Source organism: Rhopilema esculentum, chromosome 16 (assembly GCF_057945365.1).
Source record: "Rhopilema esculentum isolate cy_ngs chromosome 16, ASM5794536v1, whole genome shotgun sequence".
Classification (NCBI taxonomy): domain Eukaryota; kingdom Metazoa; phylum Cnidaria; class Scyphozoa; order Rhizostomeae; family Rhizostomatidae; genus Rhopilema; species Rhopilema esculentum.
This window is the reverse complement of record NC_142830.1, coordinates 1,902,873-1,916,684: the sequence shown is the minus strand read 5'-3', so window position 1 is coordinate 1,916,684 and position 13,812 is coordinate 1,902,873. Positions and strand designations below refer to the sequence as shown.

At 35.5% G+C, this 13,812-nt stretch overlaps 2 protein-coding genes and 1 non-coding gene across 3 annotated transcripts; all 3 read left to right on the top strand.

The window, feature by feature from the left end:
- The first annotated feature begins 713 nt into the window (after window positions 1-713).
- Trnar-ccg (transfer RNA arginine (anticodon CCG)) lies at window positions 714-786 on the top strand. The gene has a single exon. It is a non-coding gene; the product is annotated as a tRNA-Arg (tRNA).
- Window positions 787-836: 50 nt separating this feature from the next.
- Window positions 837-7,527, top strand: LOC135682529 (checkpoint protein HUS1). The gene is made up of 6 exons (XM_065197461.2): window positions 837-1,071; window positions 3,157-3,284; window positions 3,780-3,953; window positions 4,595-4,702; window positions 6,502-6,576; window positions 6,733-7,527. The coding sequence occupies exons 1-6, from the start codon at window positions 1,020-1,022 to the stop codon at window positions 7,045-7,047; spliced, it is 852 nt and encodes a 283-aa protein (XP_065053533.1). The 5' UTR covers window positions 837-1,019; the 3' UTR covers window positions 7,048-7,527.
- A 151-nt stretch (window positions 7,528-7,678) lies between these two features.
- On the top strand, window positions 7,679-13,698 carry LOC135682523 (uncharacterized). Its single transcript, XM_089113145.1, has 3 exons — window positions 7,679-10,335; window positions 10,656-11,485; window positions 11,829-13,698. The coding sequence occupies exons 1-3, from the start codon at window positions 9,801-9,803 to the stop codon at window positions 12,138-12,140; spliced, it is 1,677 nt and encodes a 558-aa protein (XP_088969271.1). The 5' UTR covers window positions 7,679-9,800; the 3' UTR covers window positions 12,141-13,698.
- The last annotated feature ends 114 nt before the right edge of the window (window positions 13,699-13,812 follow it).

Below are 13,812 nucleotides of genomic sequence, written 5' to 3'. Positions count from 1 at the left end.
ATTTATATTCTAGTGGAAGAATTTTAAACATTTGTCAAGATTAACAGCTTTTTAGAAGATCCTTTTTAAAAGAGAGTATAATCAATTTAAGCTTACATTCAATAAAGAACTAAAGAGTTTGAGCAAACGTAGTCAATCTTTTTCAATTGACTATGGATGGTTTGAGAAGAGGAATAAACGAATGAACGTAAGAATATCAGCAGAAGAGCTAATCAGAAAAATAAAACATTTAGCAGTTTCGTAAAGTTTGATATTTTTGCAAATCTGAGGTTGTGCACGTGGGACTTCTTCAAAAATTAGTCCATTTGGCAGGGAATGGCTCATTACTTCTATTTTCATGTTTTCAAGTATCTTGTCTCTGGTTCAATGACTTCAATCCTTGCCAAAATTGTTCGGACACTTGCGCAAAGCTAAAGCTTTTTTGAAAATTCCCCCCCCCCCCTACCCCCCATTACAATGTTGTTCAATTGGGCTGTTTTGATCCTGAAGGTAAAAATTTCTTCACTGAAATTTGTATGAAAGTATTGAGAAAGTAAATCAACATTGTACGAGGGGAGGGGGTCGAAATTTTTGAAGCGGCAGTGATATTTTGGTAAGGTAGTTTCAGACTTGCTTTGTTCATTTGCATGCTGGAATAGGAAGGCGTTCTAGTTATTTTTGGTAAGGATTGTTGTTAGATACACACACTTAAATAATGCTAGCCTCGACTTGATGGCCCTGTGGCCTAATGGATAAGGCGCCAGCCTCCGGAGCTGGAGATTGTGGGTTCGAGTCCCACCAGGGTCGTTTCTTTCTCATTTTGTACGACTTTGTTTTATTATCCTTTCCATCCCTGGAATTTCTTACATAAAAGGGATCTTTTTTACCAAAACTTTGCAAACTAGCATTTTGTCACTAAAATCATGCTGAAAGTAAGTAACTGAACAATATTGTCTGTTTTCGCGGGAAAGTGAACAGTGTGTTGTTGTGGTAGTTATAACTTTTTGGCAAAGATCAGTGGATAGATAAGCACACAAAAGATGCGGTTCAGAGCTCGGATGACCGACATTGGGCGAGTTCATTCTCTTACAAGTAATACTTTGTATTTCTTTGTTTCTACTAGTTGCTGTTTCTTTTTCTAAAGCTGTAAGCTAAGTATCAAACTGTATATTGCCCCTAATGCAACAAATCATGACGTCATAATCAGAAGCGGACTGGCCCACCGGGACGTCGGAAAATTTCCCGGTGCGCCCTTTGCCTGAAATTAATTTTTTCAAAAACTTGAAAACTTTCAAAAGGCAACTAATCTTTGAACAAAACTAAAATTGAACATATTTTGTTTTGAAAATTTTGGAAACTTTTGAAAAAAGCAAAACTTTTAAACATGCTCAAATCTTTTTCATATGAAACTTCTGAGAGCATATAACCTCAGAATAAGGGTCCAAAAAACAAGATGGAAAATTCGATCCAGAAATTGGCATTTATTCTCCATCTTGTTCTTTCTGATCCTTATTCTGACTTTTATGCAAATGTTTGCTTTTTTCAAAGCCATTTTCAAATTTAGTAGCGCCAAAAAATTGTTCATATTTTGTTTTACTGAAAGCAGTAGCTGTGGTAGCAGCCAGAAGGCCTACTCTCACTTCAAACCCTTGTTAGTTTTTAATTTTTCAAGCATGAGCTATTTTAATTTCCCCCCGTTTCGTTTCCTATGACAATGTTTGCAACAAACTGATTCTCAGCTAAAGCAAAGTTTTTCCTAGCCCGTTTTACAACCCCAAAATTAGGTGATTTTAGGACCTATTGGCACCCTTTTGGCTGCTTTTCCCGGTGGGTCAAATGATTACCAGTCCGCCACTGGTCATAATAAATCCAAATGAATTTATCTCTAGTCCTACGTACGCAAAAAATGTACGTAGAATGATTTTAATCGTAAATTTTGTTGAAAAGTATTAATTGGTTACCTACTTCAAGAAACTAGAATTCTAGCAATATAAACAGCTCATTTTATCTATTCAAGATTTGCAGCTTTGCATGCCTTTTGTTATATGGACAATGGCAAAACCCTAACTGAAAAAGTCTCAGATATCTTTGGTTATCAACCAATTGTGTGGATGAGTTTCCAGCCCGGGGGGGTACTTGGATACCAAAACGACGGAGGCGTGCACTCCCAAGATTGTTTTGGTGAACCGGCTTTAGAAAAAAAGCTAAAAATGACACCCGGCTTTAGAATTTCTGGAAAAAAAAACAAAGGAAAACAAAAGCTTTGGTGCCAGTTGCCATGGTTGCTAGAACACCACAAAAACAATGGACGGGCAGGGAAAATCAGGCAACCGGCTTTAGATTATATCCTTTGAACAGATACCCAGCCTTAGAATAAATTGCTGAAAATGATACCTGGAAAGACGTGCACATCCCGTCAGTAAAATATACTAAGTACCCCCCGGGGTTTCCAGCAATGTTCCAAGTACCAGGTCCCAAAAAAACGTGGAGGTCTGGTGATCTAGAGGAACAAACAATAGCATTTCTGTGACAACCCTTTTGAAAATAGGATAATGCATTTCAACTAAGAGAATGTAAGGGACTATTCAAGTTTAAATAAAGATCATAGAGAACTTTGAAATGTTCTAGAAAAGAGTTCCTTATATGTGCAAAATGACTTTTTGTTTTACATCTTCCCTAGCCCTCCCTGTGGTGCCACTTCCGATTATAGGCAGCAGTGCACCAGGGGTAAATAGAAAATGATTTGTTGATGAATTTTCGAACATTTTTGCAGATAAAGGATGGCCCACTCACTTTGTTACTCACTTTGTTACTCACATTTTTACTCACTTTGTTGGCAAATGTGGCCTGAACACTCCCCTTGAGCACAATAGCTAGCGATTTCACTGCTTTTCCCTTAAAAATCCAGCTTCCAAGTTGGGGAAAAATTACGAATCACCAGCTGGAATTTCAATTTACTGGTTCTAATAAAAGGAGAACAGTTTGTCAAATCAACCCCACTTGCTTCTACTTACCTGATAACAATATATTAGAATTGGAAAGCAATTTGAAAGGAATCACATTCACCAGACAAATGCCTGCTTTTTATTGGTAACATTTATGAATCTTTGAGGAGAAAGTTTTGAAAGAGCTTTTAGTAGATATTTTGTATCATAAACTAGGTTTTATTTTCTTTAGAAACCCTGACCTGCATAAGCAAAATTTGCAGAATATGTGTTCTGAAATTGGGACCATCAAGCATTGGTTTTATTTACACAGACAAAGCAGCGAGTGGTGGAACAAGGCTTTGGTGTGATCTGGAGCAGGTAATTATTCATGGCCAAATGATTTATAAATAAAATTGACTGTCTGTTATGAATTATCAGTGAAATTTTTTTGCTGCTAAACTTAAAGCTTTTTTGCTGTTAAGAATACTGCAAATAAGATATTGTGATGGAGAATTATTTTCAGATGTTTTAAAAAATGTTTATTAATACTTGAACGAGAAATTTTGAACATATGGCAACAAATAATGTAAACCTTACATATGGCTGATAAGAGAACAATCAGCCAGCTCTGGTTGCAATCCAGGAACTCTGCAAAATGACAAGAAACAAATACGAGAAAGGGTTTCATTCACTTCCACTGGTTTCCTCAGTATGAAAAGCAAATATCAACAGATGAATACAGCCAAGTATTTAAAGCACATCATTTTCCTACATTATATACTTTTTTAGTTTGCGATATAATTGAATAAAAGTAATCTGAGTTTACGTTTTCTTTAATAATTTTGCAGCCTGGTAATTACCTTCTATTTTCAGGAAGATATTTTTGATGAGTTTCGAATTGAGGGTAAAGACGAAAGAAATGAGATTTTTTTGGAGATAATTACTGAAAACTTTGTTCGAGCACTGAAATCCGCACAGAATTCACAGGCTTTGAAGATCAAGTTAACAAGAAAGCAAACATCTTGTCTTACATTTGAAGTTTCTTTGGTATGTTTTTTAATGCTTTGTCATATTACATAAAAGCATGTCCTATTACTATCACCATTAAACTTTTGTTTGTATAAAAAGGCAGAGATTTTCTATTTATAATGATTTCTGAATGCATTAAGATTTTGAAATGACATTCAAGCAGGTACAATTACAAATGCTTTAGGATGGAGCATCATTTGAGCCTTTTTATCTGATCCATCCATTGATTTCAGATGAATTCAATGGACCTCTTCTATTTAACCCAACTTTATTTTGTCAAAACAGCTTTTGATAAGATTTATAAGAACAAGATAGAGCAATATTGTAATTTATTGGTAACTTTTTTACTGTAGTAAGATTTATTGAGGTGGCTTCGAAAAAATTTGAGACAATTGAATATAGATAATTTTTGGCAACAAGTGAAGAATTCTTTTTTAAAGGGAAGAATTCTGAAAGTCCATAAAACTTTCCGAAAAATTTCCTATGCCTTGTATCATTTTTGAGTTTTGAGTTGTTCCACGTTTAAGTTTATTCAATTTTTATTCAGCTGGACCCATCTCAGTTTGAACAGTTCCAATAATATTAGATTGTTCTGTTCAATATCTTGTTTTCTCTCTTTTCATTTTGCCTACATATTTTAATCTCTTTTGTGACCATAGCCATCTCTTGTCAGTCACACAAGAAATGTCGTGCATGATATTCCTGTTGGAATTATACCATCAAGATTCTGGGAAGATTATGGCAAGCCTGACCTGCCTCCATGTGACGTAAGACAACTATTTCATACAAATTGAATTATGTAAATTTGTGAATTATTTTCTTGCATTTTATCCATTTACCAGTTCTTTAATAGTTAAACTAAAAAAAGTTAAAAAAGATAAAGCAACACCAAATGTATTTGCAATCACCAGAGGTGCAGTGATTTGGGGGCTTTAGGGCTAGACCAAATTTGTCAGAAAATTTTGAAAATCTTACTACTTTTTCAGAATCTTAAGGAAAATATTGGCCTTAGCACTCCCAAAAACTCAACTCTCACTGCAGCCCTGGCTATCACACCAATCCAAGTTATAGCCTTTTGAGCACATATTTGTAACAAATCATCATAATTTTTCTTCAGAAACAATTTTGTGCTTGTATTATGGTCTGTGGACTTGATGACAGTATAGAATTTGAAGCTTTAGGATTTCACAAGAAACTTTTGTTTGGTTATATTAACTGAGACTAACAACAGTCAAATCCTTTTTAAAGTTTTAAAGTTTTAAACCTGTCATCATAAAACCAATATGATGAGCACTAGCAGAGCAGAGCATCCGCTTTAAGTGCTACCCTTGCTTACAAAATTTTCAAGTAAGTGCACTTTGTAACTTGACCTCATAAGCAGACCTAATCATTATTAAAGCAGGCCCCAACAGCATTTAAGCAGGTCTACCATCATGCAAACCGCTCCTACCACCACACAGGCAGACCTCACCATTATTAGAGCAGGCCCCGCCAGTATCTAGGCCAGCCCACCCCAATGAAAAATACAGTTGAATTATTTTGTCCTTGCCCACCATTCTTTTTACGACAGTTTACAGCCACATCGAACTCGTCAATGTAATGACAGTTTGTGCGACAAAAGTGCCTTTCTATCATTGTTTGTCAGCAAATTATCATTTTTATAGGATTGTAAGTAAGAACCAACCTGAAAACTCTCCAAGGTGTAACAGGAACTATGACAATTGATCTTAAGGAAACACATCATTGCACATCAGTTCAAATTCAGTTGCTTCAGGTTGCATCACCTCCTCTTCCAAAAAGAGAGCCACTATACCAATAAAGAAACAATCAATAAAGACCGTAGGAATGTCAAAAACAACAATCACGTGAAAAATCTACGAGAACAACTCAAGCCACTAGATTATCAAACAGCTTAAAATCTTAAAAAATAATTGGGAAATATTTCTACGCTTAATTTGAAAATCAGGGCCAAACCTATGCACCACAGATTTAAAAGACAAGAGAAATGCTTGAAATACGTGTACGAGAACTTTTCTTCTATAATCGTGTATTTTAAGATGTTATTTTTAACAAGACATTTTTTTGTTTCCTCCCTCCTAAATCATCATCATTTCTCCTGTAATGTTTCTTTTACAGCCCAGCTTTTGGTTCTATATCCTCTATCTTCAATTTCCGTCTCTAGAAATCTTACAGCTGTTCTTAAGTCTTTAGGTAGAAATTTCGATAGCTTTCCTCTGACAGAAGTCAATGCGCGGAACCTGCGTTAGTTTCTGAAATGTTTGTATACCTGACTAAAATATAGTCCAAAATGTATATAGGTCTTAGAACCTGGTGGCGAATTTATGAATATGATAGTCTCTCCTACTTAATGACCTAAGACAGATCAATGGCAGGAGATTGATCTTCTCCGTCCTATTTTAGTAACGGAATGTACAATTTTGTTTTACTGGCCGTGTTTAACTAACACCTTAAGCTTTATCATAACGTCTTAAAAATAGCAAGACAGCTGTTATGTTAGCTCTGATATCTTTTGCATCATAATGCCTCGCTGTTAATTGGATTTCAGATAGCTGTCACCATGCCAAATATGAAGACTTTGAAAAATGTCATTGATCGAATGAAGAACGTTAGCGGATTTGTTGTAAGTGACCAATGATTCCTTTAACAGAATCACTACCAATTTAATGCACGTAACTGATGCTTACTTTTTAACATTAATGTTTGCCAATAGGCCAATCCCAACCTTTATTAGATATCTGTTTTGTTCACAGTTTCAATTATTCTATATATTTTTCAGGTGATTGCTGCTAATAGGTCGGGACAGTTAACGCTGGAAATCGAGACTGATTTAGTAAATATAACAACAATCTTTAAGCATATGGACGTAGAAACACCCAATGAGACATCAGCCGAAGAGAGGCCTGACGTCATCAGAAGAGACGAAAGATTTGAGGCCCGAGTAGACATCGTCAAACTCCACTCGCTTTTGAACGCTCAGCAATCGATGCCAAGCAAGATCGTTTGCAGCATTTGCGATGAACAATGCATTCATGTTGTAATCTATTGTGATGAAACAGTGCTCAATTTTCTGTTACCAGCAATGATTCGTTAGCCTAACTTTGAAGACTTTGTGTTACCCATCACAAAATTTGCGCAGTTATATTTTGCAATGCAAAATACATTGCACAGGTTATCGCCGCCTTTGTTGCTGGCAAAGATTGTCTAGAAGTGTATTTATTACTGTGTAAGTTAGATGCATAAAAAAAGGCGCTGTTCGTAACCATGCCATACCCTTTGGTGGCATGACGTGCGTGCTAAGAATTGTGGGTAGCAACGAGCTTTATATATGAAAAATTGTTAGTTATTCTGCATTTAGAAAAATGTTAAATTGTTATTTATATGTTAGTACGATTACTTTTTGACAACTTTGCGACACGAAAAAGAGTTCGAAATGATTAACATTGTCAAGACGTTTAACAGATTGTTTCAAAATGTTACTTCTGAGAACACGATATTTCAATGCGGAAAGTAGCCTTATTAATACTTCATTAATACAAAATTTGATACCAGATTATCCGGCGAGCAAACAGTACATCGCCAATGTTTTCTGTCTTTTTAAGGGAACACCCAATGACTTACCAGCCACGTTCACAGACAAATCTAAGTTTAATCTTCATTAGGCCAAGTGACGTCGCAAAAAACTATTTTTAGAATTTTTAAATTTAGATCCCATAACCAGAAGATTTTGTCATAAACACACTGTGAGGGGTTACGTTCCCTGGTCAAACACTAGTTGGTTTTGTCTTTTTAAGTATTTTCAAATAACAGAGGTATTCAAACTACACATAAAGGCCTTTCAACACGTTTACACATGTTCGTCAGCAGATTGTTAGCTTTGTTGCGCCTGTGCATTTCAAAGATTTAGATGATGTCTTTTTCGACATTTTCGTGCCATAATTAGACATTCTTTTGCTCACAGAATATTTAGACAGGCCTTTATTAAATCGAAGCAAAATATTTTTAGCATAATTAGACTTCTGATATTTAAAGTCGTGCTCTTTTCAGGAACTGCACCAGTCTATCTAATCAGAATATGTAATATGATTTCAAATCCTTTGGAAAATCATTATAATTTATATTTTTAGCCATCTGATAAATAAAGAGCTAGCTAAAGTTAATAAATATTTTTCATCAAGGATATTTTATTGTTTTGATATAAGTAAGATTTAGTTGAAGGATAACTATCTGCAAGGTCTTGCAGCCAAACATAATGTAAGTATGAGCTGGTGTTGTGATGATTTGAAAGGTTTTTTAGTTTTTAAGCTTAGACAAATTTTCCTTGCATGAACAAATTAAATTTTGCTTTTACAAGAGAGGATAACCTCAGATTTCACTTTTTCTACAGGACACTTATATCACAGTTGAGAAAGTATTTTTTCAAAATTGTTCAACATTTTAGATTAATGAGAGGTTTAGAAACCTTGTGAGATTGAATTTATTAAATCAGAATATGAAAAAAAAATTAAAGGTAAATGCTAAATTGTAGCAAGCTGGCGAAAGAAAAGCTTGCATATGAATTTGGAACCATCGAAACACTTTCAACCTAAAAAATGAAATTTTGAAAGAGGTAGAGTTTCTAGTAAAACAAGCAGCATGTTTGAATAGCTTATCCAAATTAATATTCTTTTCCAGAATTATTTGGATATAAATAAGTGCCTTACCATGACAGCACTTAGACAGAAGACTCGACATCAAATTTTATTCTCCGCTTTTTGCCAAAACTTCCCAATTTTCTTTACCTCCGTCACTAGAATGATAAGAAAGTTTTTCCAGTAGGCAGAATTGTGAAAGTGTTTTAATAAACTTGACAGTGCCCAACGCTTGCAGTTAACCAAGTTTTCCAGTAATCAAAGGTGCACATTTAGATAAACAATTTTGTAATAAGTGAGAATATGATTTGACTACAAAAAATGTTGTAGTTTAATGGTATACTATCCAAAAAACACGATGCAAATAATTTTCCCCAGCTCAATTTTCCCTCAATCGTCTTCACCCGAAAAATACTAGAAGTAATTTTATAGAATGAAAAATCAATAATTTATAGCTGTTGATTTAGAAGAAAGATCGGCCGTTGACCTTAACAGTTCCAATCAAATTATATTGTTTGTTTGATATTTTAGTTAGAAAAGGGACTGTATAACATTTTGAAAAGCAAAAAACGCAATTACTTTCAGACAGCTTGAAGAGCTAAAAACGCTCTGACTGGATTCTTCCCCCAATTTTCCTTACTCCAATATCTTTAAGGATGGCAATTCAATATTCTAAAGAAGCATATTTATATTAGGTGACGTAGCAATTGAATAATTCGACAATTTGACGTAACAATTACGGACTGGGTCGAAATCTTTAAAAGTGGCGTTTGATAAAATATCAACGGATTTTTCTCAAGTTTCAACTACTGTTCGAAGCTAATCAGAGTGCTACTTGATATTTAAAAAGACTCAAAGTTAAAAACTCACGATGGAAAACAATTCTATTCGTTGTCAAATTGGAGAGGAAAACAGAAATCAAGGAGACTCCAGGTATGATTGACTTTTATGTGAAAAATGATAAACAAACCAAAGAGCTGATGATTGATTTAGGCTATGATCTTCAATTTGAAATGTAAAAGATGTCATTTTTTCCAGGCAACATTGGAGCATTGATTCAGTTAAAATAAGTGGATCCGAAAAAGAAGAATTCTCTGACAGTCAACTCAATGATCAAAGGGAGCATATCAATACTGCTCCTGAAAATGTCGAAGAATCATTGTCTAAGACACAATCAAACATCTATTGGGATTCAGACGACTCAGAGTTTCTCGATATGATAGATTGCTTGCCAGAAGACGCTCGTCTGTCATACTATAAACGCATGAAACTTCCGAGAGGCATCAGAGAGCAACGGTTGTTGAATCAATCAAGAGGCCTGAAAAGAAAGAAATCCTCACAAAACAAGGCTGGTGAGTCCAAGTGTCGAAGAAAAGAAATTATCTACTCTGAGAGGAAATTCTGTCAAAGTTATGAGGACGAAGCAGATCATTCAGGGTATGATACTGACAGTGAAGATGAAGATGATTCTGGGAAGAGCAAGCATTCTGAAATTGTAGAGGAAGGCAACTCTTTGCTTGAAGCACCTAAACATGAAGCTGCCATCACTTCGGCTGCTGCTGATCAGGTTGGAGCCTCAGAAGATGTTGATGATGATGAATCTGACTACCCAGAATTTGATTCAGATTTCGAAGTGGACGATCCGATGTTCTTCAGAGATGATGACACAATGCCTTTACCTGATTTTGAGCCAATGATGGATATGAATGAAGAAAATGTCGCCGGTGAAGACCGTATTTACAGGCGGGAACGTAAGTCGCTATCATCTTTAAAATACGTATCCAATTAATTTAAACCCTGTGTCATTGTCCCTAGCATGAAATATCTCGATCACCAACTCATAACATTATCCAAAATAATTAGGCTGATGAATTTCATCGTTTTCTTTAATGCCAGTCAACCGATTTCAATTTCTTTCGATATTCCAGCTTCTTCTAATAATCAAAGCATTTTCATATCAATCCAAAATGAACGATTCAAAATAAGAAAAATCATTGCATCCTTAATGCATCTCTTTGACACAAGAATGGAACAAATATTGATGGAATAATGGAGGAACGTTATTTTATAGGCGATGAAGATGACCTTGATGAAGACAGCGACGATGGATACGAATCAGACCAAGAGGACGCAAGAAAAGGTTTTGCTCTGATACCAACACAGCAAGGCATGGCCATCAGATTCAAGAACTTTCAATCAATCGTACCATATCTAAACTCCTTGCTGCCAGGGCAGCTTAACCAGAGCGGAGTCTTAAACTTGCACTATCATCCTTCAACATATCCATTCACGAGAAATTCGCTCTTCAATTTCCAACGCAACATCGCTGCTGCTTTTGATCAACCATTGATAGATGAAGTTATAGTTATTGACAGCGATTCTGAAGATGAATCTGTCGAAGTTGCAACTATTGACAGCGATCCTGAAGATGAAACGAATGAGGTAATAACTATTGAAAGTGATTCAGAAGAGGAATCACAAGAAGATGATTTGCCTCGGCAACAAATTGACAACAGGGAGGATGTATCTGCAGGAAGTGCTTCTTACGACTCATTACCACGATATGACTCTGGAAACATTGAACATGAAGAGTTGATCGATGAAGCAATTGATGGGTCTGTTGAAAACCTGAACTCACAGGAAATGACATTGGAGAACCTTATATTAGAAGAGCAGCCACAACATCAATGGTATCTTGATAGCAGTATTAGCCCGTTGGTGCAAAGCAGTCTTGTAAACGAACAACCAAATGAAGTTTTCCTAGCAGAGAATCCGGCCTCTGAAAATATGCCACCTTGCTGTGATGCAGAATGCCAAACTGATGATAATTTGGAAGATCACGAGGAAGAAGAGTGTTACCTCTGTGAAACAGATCAATATCGATATTATGGTCAGGAAGAGGTATGTCAAAAAAGAATGGAGTTTTGCTTGGATATCTCATTTGAATGATAATGCCTGTTATACTAAGTAAAAGCTGTCACATTTATATCATAAAATGATCTATTTTGTAGTTTGGTTACGAAGAATTCTATATTTTAAAGAACTCTAGCTAAATTTAACCAGTTACATTGCAAGTAAATGCAATTTTTCTGACATTGAAAGCTCTTGTCAAGTCCATAAATCATACATAACGTCTGCTGTCCTTGTACAGTATTAAAGAATTATTTTTTATGTCAGAGTTAGAATTTTTGTATTCTTAGATTTTCTGATGTATTTGGTATATAACATATCTTATTAATTGCAGGTAGAAGGCAGTCTTCCTGTAAGAATCTCTTTTGAGCAGCAACATGGTAACGCTGACCAACAACAATTGTATATCAGGGGCATGGAAACAAATGACGTCAAAAGAAGTTCTGAATCGCATCCTACCCTCGAAGAATCAGACGAACATAGTGTTCACACTTATGAAGAGAGACGTAGGATGTCAGAGAGACAGCTCACAGGTAGTCAGACAGAAGTGATTGACTGTTCTTGTTCCAGCAACCGATGCAGTGAAGACTGCTTCATAGATCAATGCAATGATGTCGACTTTCCACTGTTTCAGCAATTTCGATGAACTTGAACAAGAATATAGATGACCGTGATGAGAAAGCTGATGAGCATAAAATTAAAAAACTTGAGACAAATGATGTCAACTACCTTTCTTCTTACTCTAATATGACATTTCAATCTAACAATAAGGCGCTTTACTAGATGAAAATATTGCGCTCTTCAAGATAAAATGCAGCTTATTTCCTATATTAGATAGGAGAAGTTGACAGAGTGTTAGCAATTTGTTAAACCTAATCGAGAAAGTAAAATGTGTCTTAAAGGTGTATATGATCGAGGTTTGTAATGTTATCAAAGATAAGGGATCTATGGATAAATGAAATATCTATATATTATCTTTTGAGATTTCTTAAAATAGCACCTCTTTTATAACCGGGTTGAATAAACTCACCCAGATATATTGTCGGTTGCTGGGAAAATTCAACTTGGCATCTAAAAAATTCCATTAAATATATGGTGCCCGAACTCGACTTTGAGATTTAAACAGAAATGAAATAGAAATATGATTGACCAAAGTATTACAGAAGTTTCGATACAGGAGAAAGAATAGGGCTACGATAGCCATGGTAATCAGGGAAGAAGTCACTGGTTATTCCCTCTCGCGTACTGTGGAATTCTAATAAAAGCCTTGCAATTCCAATGTAAAGGACATCAGCTGGTCAAAGATGCTTTTAGTTCAGAAGTGCAAGTCTCAGGAATAGGTTGAGCGACGAAGTAGATGTTGCACCCAAACTAAAGAATTTCTAGGAAGGGTTGATGAAATCTTCCTTAGCATAGATAGTTGTTCTTATTACATAAACCCGCTTGATTCTATTTATTTTGATTAAATTTAGTTGTGTCACATTGCAATATCTTCAGTCTAGTTTATAATGCATCTATTGCATGGCCCCTGTTAATCAATTTTTGTCTAACTGACTGACAACCATACCTACAGAACTTGAAAATGAAATAAAATATAACTATCACCTATGTAAACACATGGGGCAAAACATAAAGATGCTGGAAAGAAGGGAAGCCATCTTTCAAATTGATTAACTAAAGCAGCCGCCTTTTTTCTCTTGTCATCGTAAAGTACTACTCATAAAAAGTGCTGCCGAATAATCCCGAGAAAAGCAGAGCAACAACAGTTGAACTGCGGCTCAGTCCCGGGGCACAACGATACTCAGAATAATTTTCATTAAAGTATCTTTTTAAACAAATGAAATTGTTTGGTATTTTTCAATAGATAGTGGGTTCGTGGAACTTTGTCTTGCCTTCCTATTGAAATTTATCATCAAAAATAGCTTCAAGCTATTTAACATTATCCTCAACATCAATTTTCTTCTACATTTACCAAGCTAATTTCCTTTAAACCATCTGCATTGAAGTCTTTTCAATATTTTAATAAATGAGGGAGATCCCAGTTCCACCGGCATACATAGTTCTTCCCAGTCAATTAAGGTCATCGCAGTATATCTTCCGCGGTACATGTTACAGTGTTCGCATAGGAGTATATTTGTTGATTATTAACGATCAAAAGCTGATCAATCTTATTGATTCTTCTTTAAGTTCCCAATAAGTGATATGCCTAGATAGCCTAGCTTAGGGGGGGGGGGAGGGCGAGGGCGTTCAGAAAAAAGGGGCCAACTATACTTTTTTGACCAACTATTTTTCCATAGAAAATTTATTTACAATGAAAT

Coding starts and splice junctions, on each gene's coding strand:
- LOC135682529 (XM_065197461.2), top strand. CDS start 1,020: ATGCGGTTCAGAGCTCGGATGACCGACATTGGGCGAGTTCATTCTCTT. Junction 3,285..3,779: donor TTTGGTGTGATCTGGAGCAG/GTAATTATTCAT, acceptor TTCTATTTTCAG/GAAGATATTTTTGATGAGTT. Junction 4,703..6,501: donor CTGACCTGCCTCCATGTGAC/GTAAGACAACTA, acceptor ATTGGATTTCAG/ATAGCTGTCACCATGCCAAA.
- LOC135682523 (XM_089113145.1), top strand. CDS start 9,801: ATGATAGATTGCTTGCCAGAAGACGCTCGTCTGTCATACTATAAACGC. Junction 10,336..10,655: donor CCGTATTTACAGGCGGGAAC/GTAAGTCGCTAT, acceptor GTTATTTTATAG/GCGATGAAGATGACCTTGAT. Junction 11,486..11,828: donor GATATTATGGTCAGGAAGAG/GTATGTCAAAAA, acceptor TATTAATTGCAG/GTAGAAGGCAGTCTTCCTGT.